The sequence below is a fragment of the Microtus oregoni genome, unplaced genomic scaffold (assembly GCF_018167655.1).
Source record: "Microtus oregoni isolate MIOR12 unplaced genomic scaffold, Mior012 000069F_ref0000032, whole genome shotgun sequence".
In the NCBI taxonomy this organism is placed as follows: domain Eukaryota; kingdom Metazoa; phylum Chordata; class Mammalia; order Rodentia; family Cricetidae; genus Microtus; species Microtus oregoni.
This window is the reverse complement of record NW_024543976.1, coordinates 7,663,043-7,680,996: the sequence shown is the minus strand read 5'-3', so window position 1 is coordinate 7,680,996 and position 17,954 is coordinate 7,663,043. Positions and strand designations below refer to the sequence as shown.

At 45.8% G+C, this 17,954-nt stretch overlaps 1 protein-coding gene across 1 annotated transcript in view; it reads left to right on the top strand.

The window, feature by feature from the left end:
* Nucleotides 1-17,954, top strand: part of LOC121440675 (multiple epidermal growth factor-like domains protein 10) — a 153,278-nt gene that overhangs the window by 33,519 nt on the left and 101,805 nt on the right. The window contains exon 2 of the mRNA XM_041641472.1: nt 10,934-11,063. Within this exon, the coding sequence (XP_041497406.1) occupies nt 10,951-11,063 (113 nt within the window). The 5' untranslated portion in view covers nt 10,934-10,950. The remainder of the gene's footprint in view (nt 1-10,933; nt 11,064-17,954) is intronic.

Sequence of the window (17,954 nt, the reverse complement as noted above, 5' to 3'; positions counted from 1 at the left end):
CAGAACCATCCGGGAAAGTTTCTTCTGCTCACTACTGCTACTGAAGGCGTTATTGGGAAGTATTTTGAACATAAGCCAAAGCAATTTTAATATAGGAATATTTTTAAAAAATCATGATATTTGTTAACTCTTACAGGATAATATTAGCTCAAACCAAACTGCTTGAAATAATAAACATCTCTGACCTCCGAGCTTCTAAGGGCCAGGAATCTGGGGGTAGTTGAGCTGGCAGATCTGATTCAGGGTCTCATGATGCTGTAGTCAGGATGGAGGAAGAGCTACAGTCATGTGAGGGCCCAATGGGGGTTCCACAACCTGGGTGAACATACAGGCTGCTGTTTGCAGGAGGCTTCCATTTTGTTGTGGGGTTGAAGACTGCTCAGCCAACAGAAAGTTCTATTAGCCTCTGGTGACTACCCTGAGGGACCCCAGTGCAACACTGAGCCTTTCTCACAGTGAGTTTTAAGCACAAAAATCCGTGTTTGGGGTTGACATACTTCAGTTAACAAGAGAAGTTAGTCAGGAGTAGAACTGCAGAGGCCATAAAGCAAGTTAGTCAGTACATTTAGAGACTTTCTCAAAACTGTGGACTCTGATGGGTTAGGTCTTCGTCTTCATTTTGGCAGGTGGTACGGTGTACATGTTGAGTTTGATGGCCTGAGTGGTAATTCCATCATGGCATCAGTTGTGCTAAGGTCTGGGGACTTGTTACACTTTCCTTATCATGTCAGTGTTCCTCTCGGTTGCTTGAGTGTTCTAATGATAAGACCACTGGTTCCCTAAGGAACTGAGACCCAGGAGCCCAGATGAAGGGGCAGTGTCTTTACAGCATACACTTCCAAGTTTTACTGTCCTTTTTCAATTACCTATTGATTATACAAATCTACGTGTGTGTGTGTGTGTGTGTGTGTGTGTGTGTGTGTTGGGTTATTTAAGACAGGGACCATTGAGGAGCACCATGGAGGCAAACTATAATAACAACTTATGATTACAGTTATCAGAGCACAGTTGAAAGAAAAAGAGTCACACTTATAAAAGAATAGAAGAGATTTCCTTTCCCTTCCTTTCTTTTCTCTTTCTTTCTTTCTTTCTTTCTTTCTTTCTTTCTTTCCTTCTTATATAAAAATAATGACTTCAGGAGAGAAGACTGGGTAGGAATGTCATTGAGGTATATTAGATTATGAGAAGTTTGAGAAAATAAGTTTGATTTTGTTTACTAAATTCTGGAAATGGAAATAATATCTGAAATTTCCTTTTCTAATAAAGAAGAGATGCATTTTGTTCATTAGCATGAGATAGACTGAATCCTAGACAATATAACCAGGATTCAAATGGTTGAAACCTCAAAATATCTCTGTAATATTGACTGGAATTTCATTATTTCCTCTGGCTATGCTTTCTTTCCTGATTTTCCCATTTTCTGTTCTGGAGGCTTACCCCAGGAAGGTCATTTTTACCTCACACTGCCTCGCAGCAACCTCTTCCACTCCTCACTTCCAGAGGACTTGCTCCCTTGGTTGGGCTCACTGCTACTCATTTCCCCAACACCTCATTCTTTATCTAATGATCCTGCTCTAAGGAGTGAGTTAGACCACAACAGAACCACAGGAACTGGTTAACCTGGCTAACAGCTCAAGCCTGTTACCACCTAGCCCTGCTGCCCCCTTCCTAACTCTCTACACATCCCTTAGAAAACCTTCTCTTTTCTACCCCAAGGATTGGCTCACACCTTTTTCTTGACCCTGTGACCCCTCCTGGGCTTTTCATTTACCCAAAGGCTCCTTTTATCAGGGTGATGCTGAGGACCCATTATAAGTGTGGCAGTCAGCTCTGCTCTGTTTTAATTGTCTGGCTTCCACGGGAGACACTTAATCTGAGTGCTCCCCTTAGGGATGTAACAGACCCACCCCAGAGCCAGTGAGGCTGTGTGTGAGGTATCACCAGGAATCCCTAGTTTCTTTTCCTTCTAGAGCCAACAATCAGTTTGACCTCTCTCATGAACCTTCACAGCTTACATTGATTTCCATTCCCTTTTAAGCCCTGAGAAGCCACTTCCAGCTTGAATTGTTTGGCAAATAGCCATATATTTCTTATCACTTTCCTCTTTAATGAATTTGAGGTCCCAAGGGCAGAAGCCATGACTTCCTTACAGGTCACAAAAGTTCCCATATTATCCTGTCTACGGGCCTGAAATGATAATTGCTTGTGAATTTCCTCCATGTATTGTGAGTGAGGGGTTCCTAGGAATGAACACTATTGAAGGCTTCCTAGGACTGATAATTGGGCCACTGGGATCTTCTCCAAACTGTTCCTTAATCATGGGGTTGGTTGGTTAAGTAGATGGAGCTGTAGCCCACAGTTCCCATACCAGCCTATTTCCATCCCAACGACAGCCTGCATCAGGTTGTGCTGTTTAATTTGTGGCATTTTCTGTGTGGGTTGTGAGTTGCCTCATAACCTGTGCCACCAACGCCTTGTCCTGTTCTGCTCAAAGTCCCTAAGAACTATTGAAAGCACAATTAAATGCATCTTCTGTATTATTACTACATATTAGTATATGTAGGTGCTTGAGGATACTTGTTACTGAATTATGTTTATGAAATAAGATTTGATAGGGATGGTTTCCTTTTACTAATATTGGTAACCATAAGCTGCCAATCTCACAAGCATTCTAGGTAGACTGTGTGACTACCATAGAACTCGGTAATCTTATTTAGAGTATCTGTGTTATGTCACAGGATTTGATTTTAGCAAGCTAATACAGGTAATAATCTTTTCCCCACCCAAAAAAGAAAAAAGAAACAAAAAAATTAGACTTAGCAAATATAGAACTTGAAAGAACAGTTATGCTTGGGTGACAGCTAATCTTATTTAGAATATCTGTGTTATGTCACAGGATTTGATTTTAGCAAGCTAATACAAATAAATAATTATCCCTTCCCTACCAAAAAAGAAGCAAAAAATTAGACATAGCAATATAGAACTTGGAAGAGCAATTGTGCTTGGACAACAGAATATACTGTTACCATAACTAGTTCTGTGCTATAGTTTACATCTTAAATGTTTCCCCAAAGGCCCATGTCTTAAAGGCTTATTTGTTGGAGGAGGGCCACTTGTTGGTTTCCTGCTGCCCAGCCCTGAAATAACCACACAGAAACTGTATTAATTAAATCACTGCTTGGCCCATTAGCTCTAGCTTCTTATTGGCTAACTCTTACATCAATTTAACCCATTTCTATTAATCTGTATATCGTCACGTGGCAGTGGCTTACCAGGAAAGATTCAGCTTGTCTGACTCTGGTGGCTCCATGGCATCTCCCTGACCCTGCCTTCTTTCTTCCAGCATTCAGTTTAGTGTCGTGCCCCCCCCCCCCCCGCCACCTAAGTTCTGTCCTACCAACAGGCCAAGGTAATCACAGCACACAGAGGGGATTTCTATATCACTTATTCTTAAATGTAACACCAGGAAGAAGCAGCAGAACCTTTGAGGGATGACACCTCATTATTGGGGTGTGTCCTTGAGAGGATTGTGGGACCCTGACACCTCTCCCTTTCACACCACACTGTGAGCTGAGTACCCTCTGCCATGTGCTCCAGCCAGGAGGTACTACGCCACCAAAGGCCTGAGAGGCCGACAATCAGTTATTAACGGGAGCCTCTAAAACTGTGAGCTATGTTGACCAATCAACCTTGGATGGTGAAAATAGAACCCACGGCAGTGACGTCCATCTTCCTTTTTGCCTGCCCAGTTGTATTTCCATGGGGGTCCTATCTGTGCCTGTTCTCAGGACAAAGAGCAAACATTACTGGCTTCGTATCATTGAAGTTGGTCCATGGATACTCTATCCGCTGGCTCATGAGCCATGAGGCACACTGCTCATCTCCAGCTGAGCCATATGAGGACTAATTGTTAGCATTCAGATATTATGCTGGCCTACTCTTGGGGACCTAGTAGAATCAGCTGCAAACCACAACCACTCCCTACTTGCTAGTATTGCAGGCATCACACACTAGCCTGCTCCCAGGGTCCTCAGCTGTGGCCACTAAGAGCATCTCCTGTACATACATTGTCAGCATTCGAGTAGAGACCTGGCCAGCCCAGGGTCCTACTGCCTCTGTGCACATGTGCTTAGACTTGTGAAGTCTCTGTGTGTATGTACTAAGGCCTACTTAAAAGTTCTGCCTCTCCCTTCCAACTTCCCCCCAACCTGAAGTAATAAGGGCGACGGTGAGGCTGCGTCCCCAACACCCCAGCCGCCTGCCCGGCTAGCTTATGCCCCAAAATAATTACACAGACACTGTATTCTTTTAAGCACTGCTTGGCCCTTTAGCTCTAGCACTTACAGGCTAATTCTCACATCCCGATCAACCCATCTCTGAGAACCGGTCTTACTGGGAAGATTCTAGCCTAGTCCATCCTGGGTCGGAGCTTCATGCCGGGAGCGGGGCATGGTGTCTCTCTCAGGCATCTGCTCCTGAGAGGAAAGCTGTCGAGACTCTGCGCTCACTTCCTCTTCCTCCCCACATTTTGTTCTGTTTACTCCTCCCACCTATCCTCTAACCAATAAAATGGGCCAGGGCAGTGCCTTTATTAGCCAATGACCTTCCTCCATCACCAACCCTTTCTCCTTTTTTCCCCAATAAACCTCCAACATGAGAGTTTGTTGTATGGTGTGGTTTGTCCTCGCTGTTTTTTAAACTACACCACTAACTGCAGACAATTTGTTTAAAAAAAAAAAAAAAAGATTGACAGGCCAAGTGAAATGACTGGCTCTTATTATAGGGAGTAGTGAGGGGGGGCAACTGATGGCGGGAAAATGAACATACATAATAAAGACATTAGTTTAGGATAAGAAGCTTAGTGCGAGAGCACCCAAGTTATTTCTCCATGGAAACTAAATGATTCTAGGAAGGGAGTAGATTTTTAGAGCCAGAAAGGCTTACCTAGAATCATTTATTCCTCTGTTGTTACAAACATAAATTAGTAAGTCAACACCTCGTTAGTTATTTCTCCTTGACACACTGATAAAGAAACAGCCTATTATTAGAAGCCACACTCCTCCAGTGCATGGGTTTGTTCAACCCCGCTATTTATGATGGCTTCTGTGTTTGAACAAGCAGAGCTCCAAGGCAGCAAGAGTTAACTCTGCGGGCTGTTTCCTTACCCTAATAACAGCGTTTTAGCAATGCTAATCAGCTCGACTGATTTTCTGTTTTGATTTTTCCAGAATAATTAAGTGAATGATCTGAGATGCAATCAAGTTTGGCACTAGGGGGTTATGCAAATGACAGGTTTTTTTCTACATTTAAAAATTTGTTAAATGGAATCGTAAAGAAAGGTATTTGAAAATGAAGAGAAAGTGGGTGAGGGTAACTTAACACCCAATTCAGATTTTTAAAGATATTCAAAACATCTATTTTTAATGGAGCAACTCGCCATTTTGTTACCCTTATCAATGAAAATAATGATTTACAAAACTATTTTTTTTTTCAATTTTGAAAGAGAAAATACTGGAAGAGGATGGGAGAAAGGGAGGGGAAGGAGAACTTGAAGGAGCGGGAGAGTCAAGATGGAGGAAGGACAGAGATGGAGAGCCAGGAAAGAGATATTTTGATTGAGAGAACCATTATGGGGCTAGCAAGAAATCTGACACTAGAGAAACTCCCAGGAATCCACAGGGATGACCCCAGCTAAGACCCTAAGCAATAGAGGAGAGGGTGCCTGAACTGGTCTTGCCCTGTAGTCAGACTGATAAATATCTTAAATATTACCATAGAATCTTCATCCAGCAACTGATGGAAACAGAGGCAGAGACCTGCAGCAGAGCACTGAGCTGAGCTCCCAAAATCCATTTGTTAGTGGGAGGAGTGAGAATACGGGCAAATAGATCAAGACCATGATGAAGACACCCATGGAAACAGCTTACCTGAGCTAATGGGAGCTCACCAACTCCAGCTGGACCTGGAAGAAACTAGCATGGGTCCAAACTAGTCCCTCTGAATATGAGTGACAGTTGCATGGTTGAGGCAGACTGTGGGGCCACTGGCAGTGGCACCAGAATTTATCCTTACTGCTGGAATTGGCTTTCTGGGAACCTATTAGCTTTAAAAATTTGTTTTTAAAATCAGTTTTAGATGATTTTTAATGTAATCATTCATATGTACATGTGCCTGTGTTCTCATACAAACCTTTTAATGTACGATATTTTTCCTTACACAAATGTCCCCTGTAACCTACCTTTGATAGTCCGGATGCTGAGTTTTAAAAGGAGCAATTGAGGCAATGTCTTGACTGGTAAAGCAGTCACTGTCAGACATGAAGACCCCGAGGTAATAATCCTAACACCAAATATCCAGACCCAGCTGCTGCTGAGGGCCGTGTCTGGGTCCATGGTCCTGCTGGGGCTGGAGTCTGTGTTGAAGTCCAAGGCCAGCAACTCTCCCACTGAAGCCTGGGGCTGGGCCTCAATTTGAGGCCTTGGTGGTGTCTGGGGACCATGCCGCTTCCAGAGCCATCCTGATCTGTGTGGTCAGCGCTTCCACCCAGAGCCAGGATGTCATCTGGGCTCAAGATGGTGCTGAGGGCCATGTCTGGATCCATAATCCAGCTGCAGTTGGGTCTGTGGCCTGTGTCACCTCAGGGGACCATAGGAACCATGATGAAATCAGAGAGCCATGATGAGCCGGCCCTGTCCTTCACTGGCACTGAGAAAGATGACCCTGCCCCATGCTAGACATTGTAGCAAGAGAACTGACCCCGAACCACTCAGAAGAGATGGCCCCACCCCTCACCACAGGCCTCCAAGACTGTCCCAGATGGCATGGGCATAGGGGAGCAGGCTCCAGCCCCACAGCCAGGCCTTGGCTCGGACCACCCTACAGCTGCCCCATGCAGGACCCGCTGGGGCTTGTGAAGTGACTCACTCTGTGGAATCTCCACGACTCTGGGTGGCAGCAGGCTATCCCAGAGGAGTTCTGGTGAGGATCCAGTGACGATGGTGTGTCAGAAACCAGAGGCCTTGAACCGGACCAATGGCTCATTGAACATTCGCTAGCAATACTGACTGGACAGAAGGGTGTACTGTGTGACACACTGAGGCTCCCAGTGCCACCAGGATGAATGAAGAGGTTTTGGAGAGGCGGGACAGATGGAGGAGCAAAGAGGTTTTGGGGGGTTTTATTTTGTTCTTGTTTGTTTGTTTGCTTGCTTGTATGCCTTGTTTTGTTTTTCTTTTAATTTCTTTTTTGGGGGAAGCTGCAGGAGTGAGGGGAGAATGTGGGGAGACTGGGAGGGGAGCGTAAGTTGGGGTCATGATGTGAAATTCCCAAAGAATCAGTAAAGAAATTATGTTAAAATAAAGAAAGCAAAACCAATCCTAGCACTAAGGTAAAAATCTGAGATGGTGCTTGCTTGTAATCCCGGCTTTCGGGAGGTGGAGACAGGTGGGTCTCTAAGGCCCAATGACCACCCTGCCACCTAGCCAGATCCTAGGGAGAGACCCTATCTAAAAAAACAAGGCAGAAGTCTCCTAAGGAAGACACTTAGGGTTGACCTGTAGACACACACATACACATGCACACCCCTACCCACAAGCAAGTCAACAACAGGAACAAAATAACTCAAACAAAAAGACCAAAGCAAGGAGGAGGTGACCACAGTCTGTCTTGTTGGTCAGCCCCTCCCAGAGATTATTTGCCTCGGGTCCAGAGGAAGGAAAACGGACAATTCATGATACACGTTATACAGTAAAACAGAACACACAGAGGCTTTTTTATTTCTTGGCAGTTTGGTTAGCACGCAGCAATTTCTAACTTTCCAGACTAAACAGTTCTAATTGGTAAATGGATGGTTTGATTTGAAATGGTGGCACAGGAGAAAAAATTCCCAATGTGGGGTAATTGTTTATGAGTCGTTGGCAGATTACCGTTAACCAGCCTTCATGTTTGTCTTTGAGGGGCAAAATGAAAGCGAGTGAGCTTATTTCACACTTCATTGAAGGGAAATACTTATCTGGACAAAGAGGAGCTACGGGGCGAGGAAAGATTCTCTCTGCTTGTTACAACCAACTAGACTCAACGTTTTCTTTTTCTGGTGGGTGAGGGAAACACTAACCACGAAGTACGCGTCTTCAGCGGACAGTCAGAGTCCCCTGCTTCCCCGTCAAGTTACTGTGAAGATAACATTGGCACACAGGCCTCACTGAGGTGTGTAGCCTAGGGTAGCAGAGAGGAGGTGGTTGCTGTCCTGCTCAGTTTGAGTTATCATCCCATTCTCCGTAAAAGAGCTTCTTAGATTATATGAGAGTCAGCTGCACGGCCCACAGCTTCGTAATGTGAGCCTGTGAGAAGTACCTCTCATTTGCACTGATTCATAAGTCATAGTTTAGCTACCTAATTAGGCTTCAAATATTGGAATTATTTAGTGACTACCCCTTTAAAAGATTTCACAGCCTCTCTTGATGGCTTACACTGTTGTTTAATTATCCTGCAAATTCATGATGTTTTTCTTGATCTTTAAATACTTCCCCTCTGTTTCTCTTTTGTGGAGTCAGAGATGGGGAACTTGTTAGAACAGAGGGCACTTAAAGTGTTTGTCCTTGTGGGGGACAAACAAGAATTTAGAATTCCTCATTCCTTCTGTCCTTCTGAATCTGATGGCTCTATCATATTTTAGTTTTCAGGTTTTTTTGCTATGCTTATTATTACTGTTATTTATTTATTTAAAGTAATATTATCAAGCGTGATGACTCAGGACAGCAATTTTCGCTCCTTTGGAGGCTAAGGCAGGAAGGTTGCAGGTTCAAAGCTTGCGTGGGCTTCAGGATCAGATCAAGACCAGTCTTGGCAATTTATTAAGAGCCTTTAACAAAAATTTTTAAAAGTGGAAACCATGCTGGGAATGTAGCTTAGGGGCAGTGGATTTACCCAGCATGCATGAGACCCCAGCTTTCCGTAGGCAAGACAATGCTTAATTTCCTTGTAATCTGTAAATAGGCCAGCTGTTTCTAGTTCTTGTCCATTTCTATGACGTGTTGATGACAAAGTGTGCCAAGGAAGCCTTTTGTATTGAGTTCTAGAAAGTGAAGGAGTACATGTGACTTCCTGTTGCATATCATTGTAGTTCTGAAACACTCTCGCCTGGTGTAGTCTCTGTACATAGTGGGAGTTGATAAATGCTCACTCGTGGCTTTGCTTGAATACCTAATTGGAGCCTCGATCTTAAGATATCCAAGCTGAACTCAGTGGTAGGCTGTCCGGTTCCCCTAGGGCCAAAACCCAAGTCTTTCTCCTTGATTATTCCTACATAATGTGACCAAGACATGCTGATCCCATCTGCTAAAACATTTCCAGAGTCACTGGTAATCGATGCTGCTTTCTAGTTCGCTCCTGGTGGTCTGTCCGCCCTCTCCTTGACAGATGTGGATAGAATCAGTCTTTCTGCACACTGTTGTAGTGTATAAAGTGAGGACAGGACCTCTCCGAGGTATGGTTGAGGGGAAAGTTTTTATTGTAGATATGAATGAGAATACAGCCTGAGACATCTGGAAGAGTTCAGAGCAGGGAGAGAAAGCAGTAGACTAAACATGGCCAACAGGCTGGACCACGCCATAAGAGAGGGGTGGAAGTGAGAGAGGAAGCTAAGACAGTGTGTGTAGACAAAGGAGACCAAGAGAGAGAGTCTAAAGGGAGGACCAAGAAAGCACATGACCAAAATGACAGGGTTATATGGAAGAGAAGTCGGGGGGGGGCAGGAAAGCCCATGAGCTAGGGACATTTAGGGTAGGGGTAGGATGAGAAGAGCCAGGAAGCCGGCATGGACTCTGTAACAGGTATTTGTGATTCTGAGAAAGCCTGGAGGTCAGCTTGTGTTTTGGTATGCCAATAGGTACTACAGTTAGCCATTTGTCCAGACTTTCTTTGGGGCGTGACAAGTAGCTCTTTGTTGTGCTTGGACAAAGCTCCAGACTTTATGTAGCTTACAAACCCACTGTGATATGTCCACTGCATGTCTCTCTCTCTCTCTCTCTCTCTCTCTCTCTCTCTCTCTCTCTTTCTCTCTCTCTCCCTGGCTGTTTTCTTTCTCCTACAAGAATTAATTCAGCTCCCTAAATGCACCCAGCCAGCCCTCCCTGACCTCTTTACCCCTGTCTTGGAACTTCTAGCTCTTTCTGCCTCCTGCCAGTGTCTCTGTTTACCAGGTTTCCAAATACCTTGCTGCCGTAGACTTGAGCTTCATTTTCTTCAATGCCATGTCTAAACAAATTTACACTTTTTCCAGGTATCTGAGTATTTTTAAAACTGCCGTAAGAGAATTGGTTTGGTTTTTATTCAAATGATGGAAAAACCAAAGCACTGTGTAAAGAAACTTGTGCCATGTGACCAGGCATCTCAACGGGCAGGAAAGGGTGCTAGCTTTGCAATTTTGGATACCTACATTTTGTTGTGCCTAGGATTGAGTGGCACTCCTTGCTCATGGAATGAGTTGAATTGCTTTATGAATCTCAACCTGAGGCTGAGTTGCCTCTCTCTACACTCAAAGGAGCCTCTGTTTCATCATGCATTCTCGGGACGAGTGAGGCCAGATTCCCCTGTAGGCCCTCTTCTTTTGGAAGGAAATATTCCTCGCAAGAGAAGCTGTGTTGCCCTGGTGGGTTTCTTCAGCATCAGCTGGCATGGATCTGAAGAGCTTTCATCACGGTGGTCATTAATGACAATCTACATATTTTAGTCACTTATAAAATGGCCGGCACTCTGCACAACACAAGAAATACCTCTCTCTCCCGGCATGAGAAATCTGGTGACCCAGCTGTTTCAATAGGTGGCCTGTGTGTGTGTTTCAGCCCTAGTGACAACTAGCACCGAGTCCCCTGCTCTACTGGAAACAATTCTGTTTGGTGGTTTTAACGCAACGTTATTGTTTTTCTTGCTGCAGATTGTTCTATCAAGAAAATGGCCATTTCTTCAAACTCATGCCTGGCCGTCATCTCCTTGTTGTGTTGTTGGATGAGGACAGCATCCTCTCTGAACCTGGAAGACCCCAATGTGTGCAGCCACTGGGAAAGGTAAGGGTCCCGAAAGTAGCCAGAGCGGTCTATTCCATTATCCCCACAGGCCTGATGCGTAGACTGGAAATCTGAGAAGACATGTTGAAATGGCTTTTCTGGAACAATCAATTTGATAAGTTGAGTCATGTTACTGCCCCTGGAATGCATGTTTTGTGGGGGGAAACATCTGGCTCTAACATGGGCACAGTGGTAAGATGGAGGGAAACAGTAACTGAGCTAGAGTTTGGGTGGAAGTCTGTGAGCACTTATCCAAACGTGGTGACGTGAGGCGCTGGATCCATGCGTGAGGCTGTTGCATTAACAGTGAGAAGCAGCCTGGTGTAATGCGTTATACAAATATTCTGAACTGTATGGGATCGAAGCAGTTGTGCCGTGGGTACCTTGGTGGTCAGAGCTAGGCCTGGTCCAAGCCAGGTGTAGCATGGTCCTTCTATCCCAGCTCCTCACGAGGCTGAGGAAGGAGGATCACAAGTTCAAGCAAGGTCTGCCATCACTATGGAATCAGTTTTAAGACAGAGTTCGCAACTTAACAAGAGCTTGTCTCAAAATGGGAGTGGAGTTAATGGCGGGGGCGGGGGCAGGACTGGGCACTCTTGACTTGGGTTAAATCCCAAACGTTAAACAAATTGCAGCCTGATTTTTGAATGAACAGGGAAGGTCGTGTAGAGGCAAAGAGGCAGTATCCCCTGAGGTGTTCTGGAAGATGGGAGTGGATAGCAGTTCGGGATGGGGAGGGGGCTTCTACAGATGGAAGACAGCTTGAAGCTGGTGTCTTGAAGATCACATAGAACTGCAATCAGAACAGTCAGTGGGGCACTGGAGATGGTAACATCGGATAGATTACATGAAGACAGAAGACGGAGTACCCAGGTGGGAGATTCACAGTAGGAAATATCCAAATTGCACAAAATTAGAGATCACCTTAGGGATCTTCCAGTTCCCACTGAAGCCGAAAATGCCAAACCTGCCCTATCTGGTACAGTGTCTGCAGTGCAGGCTGCAGAGCTGCCTGGGGGCCTCAGGAACAAGGGCAATTGTTACCCCACAAAGTAACAGTTCATCAAAAGGCTTTCCCAAGCAGACGGTGTTCAGTACTTATACCACGAGGTGCATTTGGACTGGCTGAAGCACAGTCTCACCAGCTCTCGGGGACATTTTTGTGTCACGCTCAGTGCCATGATTAACAACGAGCAGAGGGCTGGGAACATGACAGTGACTTCCACCTGGTGTTATGTACATTTTAGAACCAGATCTTACTGCCACCTCTGTTGGCAGCGTAGAATCTGGGTAACAAAACGCAATTACTTTATCAATTAATGAAGTTACAGAACACGAAACTTTATGCTGTAGAGAAAATAGGTAATATAAGGTTGTTTGAATTTATGGTAGTAACAGTGTCATACAGAATGAAAGGAACACGCACCTACTAACTACCTTTATGATCTTAATAGCATCTTCCCTAGGATATTTCAGTCAGGAAGTGTGCAATAGATAATACTAAAATAGTAGGAATGAGTTTGAAACGTGCAGTAATGTGTGTGTGTGTGTGTGTGTGTGTGTGTGTGTGTGTGTGCGCGCGCGCGTGTGCACTGTATCAAACTTGGAGCTGGAAGGAACCAGCTGACAGTTAACCATCTTAGTGGTTGGTGGCTTTAGGTGTGAGGCACAGTTAAATGTGTGAGATGCTGAGAGCTGCAGATCAATGGATCTTGAAAATCAATGTCTTTACTGTGATGTGAAACTGATCCACCAGAGCTTAGAGCATGCAATGTGTATCATTGCCCATGTGGAAAGACAGGACGAGGGAGTTGAGGGAAGTGCGCGTAGGTTCGTATGGTCCACCAGGGCTGGGCTCAGGAAATCAGGTGATCAGCATGGTGAGATATGAAGCTACTGAGGGGGTGACCCAAAGGAATGTGGGATCTTCCAACCAGAATCTTTGGGAAGAGCAGGTTTGACTTGATTTCTTACCCTCATTTGAGCAAAGCTGTCAACATGCTGTTGTCCTGCCTTGTTCACCAGGGATAATTCCCACTGTCTGGGACCTTGGATGTGGCATGTACTCAGTAGATTATTAAAAAGTGGACCCACCTCTTGATAGTGAAGGAGATGGCCAAACATGGATATGAACATGCACAGTGAGAGAGGCAGGCCACAGTAGTCTCTAGTAGAATCTGGAGTCAACCCTGAAATATTCACTAGGAGGGAGGGAGACAATGGGTACACTAAAGGACGTGGGGTACTAAAGGACACGGGCACTAAAGGACGTGGGGACACTAAAGGACATGGGCACTAAAGGACGTGGGGACACTAAAGGACGTGGGGCACTAAAGGACGTGGGGGCACTAAAGGACGTGGGGACACTAAAGGACGTGGGGACACTAAAGGACGTGGGCACTAAAGGACGTGGGGACACTAAAGGACGTGGGGACACTAAAGGACGTGGGGACACTAAAGGACGTGGGACACTAAAGGACGTGGGGCACTAAAGGACGTGGGGGCACTAAAGGACGTGGGGACACTAAAGGACGTGGGGACACTAAAGGACGTGGGGACACTAAAGGACGTGGACACTAAAGGACGTGGAACACTTAAGGACGTGGGGACACTAAAGGATGTAGGAGCACTAAAGGACGTGGAACACTTAAGGACGTGGGGACACTAAAGGATGTGGGCACTAAAGGATGTGGGCACTAAAGCATGTGGGGGCACTAAAAGACGTGGGGACACTAAAGGACGTGGGCACTAAAGCATGTGGGGGCACTAAAGGACGTGGGCACTAAAGGACGTGGGCACTAAAGAATGTGGACACTAAAGGACGTGTGGACCCTAAAGGACGTGGGGCACTAAAGGACGTGGGGGCACCAAAGGACGTGGGGCACTAAAGGACGTGGGGCACTAAAGGACGTGGGGCACTAAAGGACGTGGGGCACTAAAGGATGTGGGGACACTAAAGGACGTGGGGACACTAAAGGATGTGGGGCACTAAAGGACGTGGGGGCACTAAAGGACGTGGGGCACTAAAGGACGTGGGGGCACTAAAGGACGTGGGGCACTAAAGGACGTGGGGGCACTAAAGGACGTGGGGGCACTAAAGGACGTGGGGCACTAAAGGACGTGGGGGCACTAAAGGACGTGGAACACTTAAGGACGTGGGGGCACTAAAGGACGTGGGGGCACTAAAGGACGTGGGGACACTAAAGGACGTGGGGCACTAAAGGACGTGGGGCACTAAAGGACATGGGGACAGTAAAGGACGTGAACACTAAAGGACGTGGGGACACTAAAGGACGTGGGGCACTAAAGGACATGGGGGACTAAAGGACGTGGACACTAAAGGACGTGGGGACACTAAAGGATGTGGGGGCACTAAAGGACGTGGGGACACTAAAGGACGTGGGGACACTAAAGAACGTGGGGACACTAATGGACGTGGGGACACTAAAGGACATGGGTACTAATGGACATGGACACTAAAGGACGTGGGGACACTAAAGGACATGGGCACTAAAGGACGTGGGGACACTAAAGGACGTGGGGACACTAAAGGACGTGGGGACACTAAAGGACGTGGGACACTTAAGGACATGGGAGACTAAAGGATGTAGGGGCACTAAAGGACATGGGACACTTAAGGACGTGGGGACACTAAAGGACATGGGCACTAAAGGACTGGGGACACTAAGGGACATGGGGCACTAAAGGACATGGGCACTAAAGGACGTGGGAACACTAAAGGACATGGGCACTAAAGGACATGGGCACTAAAGGACGTGGGGCACTAAAGGACGTGGGGGACTAAAGGTCTTGGGTGACTAAAGGACGTGGGGGACTAAAGGACGTGGGGGACTAAAGGACGTGCGGGACTAAAGGACGTGGGGGACTAAAGGACGTGCGGGACTAAAGGACGTGGGGGACTAAAGGATGTGGGGACACTAAAGATGTGGGTGTTTTTTACAGCCACAACCTCCTTTTTGCTACATGTTTCCTTTTAAGTTGATGATTCCTGGGAAAGGCATAAGAAAACAAAGTGCATTATTCATAGTGAAAAAGGTTAGATGGATTAAAATGACCAAATGCGGGGCCTTTGGGATGGCTTAGTGGCTAAAGGGGCTTGCGCCAAGCCTGAAGTCCTGGGGTCCATTCCTAGGACCCACATGGTGAAACCAGAAAATCAGTCCCTGCAATTTATCTTCTGAACTCCATATTACACAGACACTCACACACACATACATACACATGCACATATAAATACACACATATATTCTACATGCATACATGTAAAAATTGTGAAAGGGCAAGTAGTACATATATTTTCATAAACCATAATGAGGAGGCCAGTTCCAAGGACATGTTCTTAGTAACAGGGTTTGAGAGGGATTCACATAGGCTATTTTGCAGTGATAACCACCCGTACCCTGGGCTTAGAGCCAGGAAATGGAACCTGCTTTCCCTGTGGGACCTTGTGGAGGATGTGTTCTCAGGCTCCACCAGCCCTGCAGGGTCAAAATCTGCATCCTAACCAGACCCCCTGGTGTGTGTGTAGACCTTCACCTTGGAGAAGCACACATGGACCCTCTGCCAGGCCCTGCTAGCTGCATCTCCACTGATCTTTGAACTTTTACTTCCAGATAGCGCCATACCTTGTTTTACTGCAGCAACTCTGGTTTTGGGACACTGCACACAAAACACAAGGAGAGAAAATGAAATCCTGAGAAATGTGAACAGGGAGCCACGAGTGGAGCAGCCCCGCCCAGCACCCTGTTGGAACTCCAGCAGCTCTGAAACCCTCGGCTCCCTCCCATCCCCGTCTTCATGAGTCCCAGCCTTTTCATCCAGGTTCTTATCAAGATGGCATGAAAGAGGAGAAATGGCTTTTTTCCCAAACCCCCAATTAGTAATACAGAAGTGGTAGTAATTGAATCAGCAGTCCTGAAGTGAGCCGAGAGAAGAAATGATGATTATTACCATATCTGATTAAAGTAACAAGATAATTCAGGCAGATAAAATGTAATTAACCACTTTGGGATGTGCCCAAGTGATGATGGCTTGCCCCCTCCTGTTCTGTGACCTTAAATTAATTCCTGCTGGGGTTTCTCCCTTGTGATGCTTAATAGCTTAAAATCATGATGATATGTTTCTCTGTGTTTGTGGAGGTTAAACAAACACGCCAGGATCGAATTCCTTTAACAGAGGGGCTCCTGCTCACCACTTGGGTTTGAAGCGTGGAGTATTCTGGGGTGCCATCTGAGAAGGGACAATGTGAGGGGCAGGATTTGTCAAGGCCACGGTCAGTTGTTACTGCTGAGTCCTGAGCAGCAGGAGCTCCTGCTACCTGTGACAGGAAGTAGACTATAAGGAAATGTGCTACACAATATAGCCTCGACCTTCTTCATCTCTCAGGCTTTTTGGAAGCAGCTCCTGGTCAGTGTGGTGGCCTGGACTGCTAGCAGAGGGGACAACGTCGTTCACACAGTAGCCAGACACTGACCATGGCACAGTGATGAGGGTATTGGGAGAGATGGGTTATTTTGCAGGCATTCTCCTTCCTGATGTCAACATACAGCTTCCAGCCAATGGGTCTTCGAGAAACGGCAGCCTAATTGTTCCATGACAGATACCAAGCGAGTTAGGTGTAGTCACTGACAAAGACTATTTGTAACCATGGGAACAAGTTTGCAATGTGATCTTAGGTTTCAACAGTGTATGAGTTTTGTGATTACAATGCGAGAGAATCCAAAACCCTTAAACTAAACCCCAAAGAATACAAAAGACAGCAGCGTGCTGTCTGTGGGCACACAGTTGTTACAGAATTCTCCCATTCTCATTTGAAAAGTTTGCTTTCCAAATTTCATAATGTGCTTTAGAATTCTTTAAAACCAGAAGAGGAAGGAGTAGAGAGCTAGCCCAGGCAGGAGAAGGCTTGCTGCACATGCCTGAGCTAGACCTGAGTCTGTCCCAGCGCCCATGTAAAAACATAGTGTGCTGGCTATGCTAGTGTCTACACACAAACCAAGTTTTCACCTCCAATGGAATAAGAGTTTATTTTGGAGGCAAATCTGAGTGATCATGGCCCAGGAACACATATTTAGGTTTCCAAATTTCATTTTCCAAGATGGAAGCAGTTTCATGAAGTTTTTTTTTTATTGTAACAGAACAAAATAAGTCAAAAATCAGGGCATTTTAAAAATACCTTGGTAGAAATATCAGAGAGGTAGGTTACAGCCAGGTGGGAGAATTTTAACTATAGGCCTCAGATGTTATAGAAAACATTCTTAGCTCTTCCACCTGGGGGAGAGTAGGGTTTTGTTAAGTTACTAAATCCCAAAGTTTTTTTTTTTTTTTTTAATGAGGATCTTAGGTCTGGCAGAGGTGGACAAGGACTGGCTTTTTATGGGGCTAGTGGTAGCCCAAGAGCAACTGGAATTAGGTTCTGCAACTGCAGCCTTCCAGTTTCTCTACAGTCAGCGAGGTTTTAATGAGTCAGTCCACGTGGACAGCTTCCTTCTGCAAAGGCTTGCTCACAAGTGTAAGCCTAGCATTGGTAGAGACAGGAGATCCCTGGAATCACTGCTAGTCAGCCTAGCCTGTTTAGAGCCCTCTAAGCCAACGAGAGACCCTGCCTTAAAAGACAAGGATCCTGAGAAGCAAACCTTTCCACTAACCTCTGTTTCCACACACCTGTGCATACACATGCACTGGAACACAGATGCATATGTGCCCACGCCTGCACACAAGCCCACATGTGCACAAATGGTCACCTTTGCTCCCTGGTATGTACAAAACTGGATTGCGTAGTTTGTCCCTTTGCAATTGTTCAAGAACCCTGTGTCAGGTCAAATTCCAACAAACTAATTTAGTTCAACAAAATCCATATTGTAGAGCCTG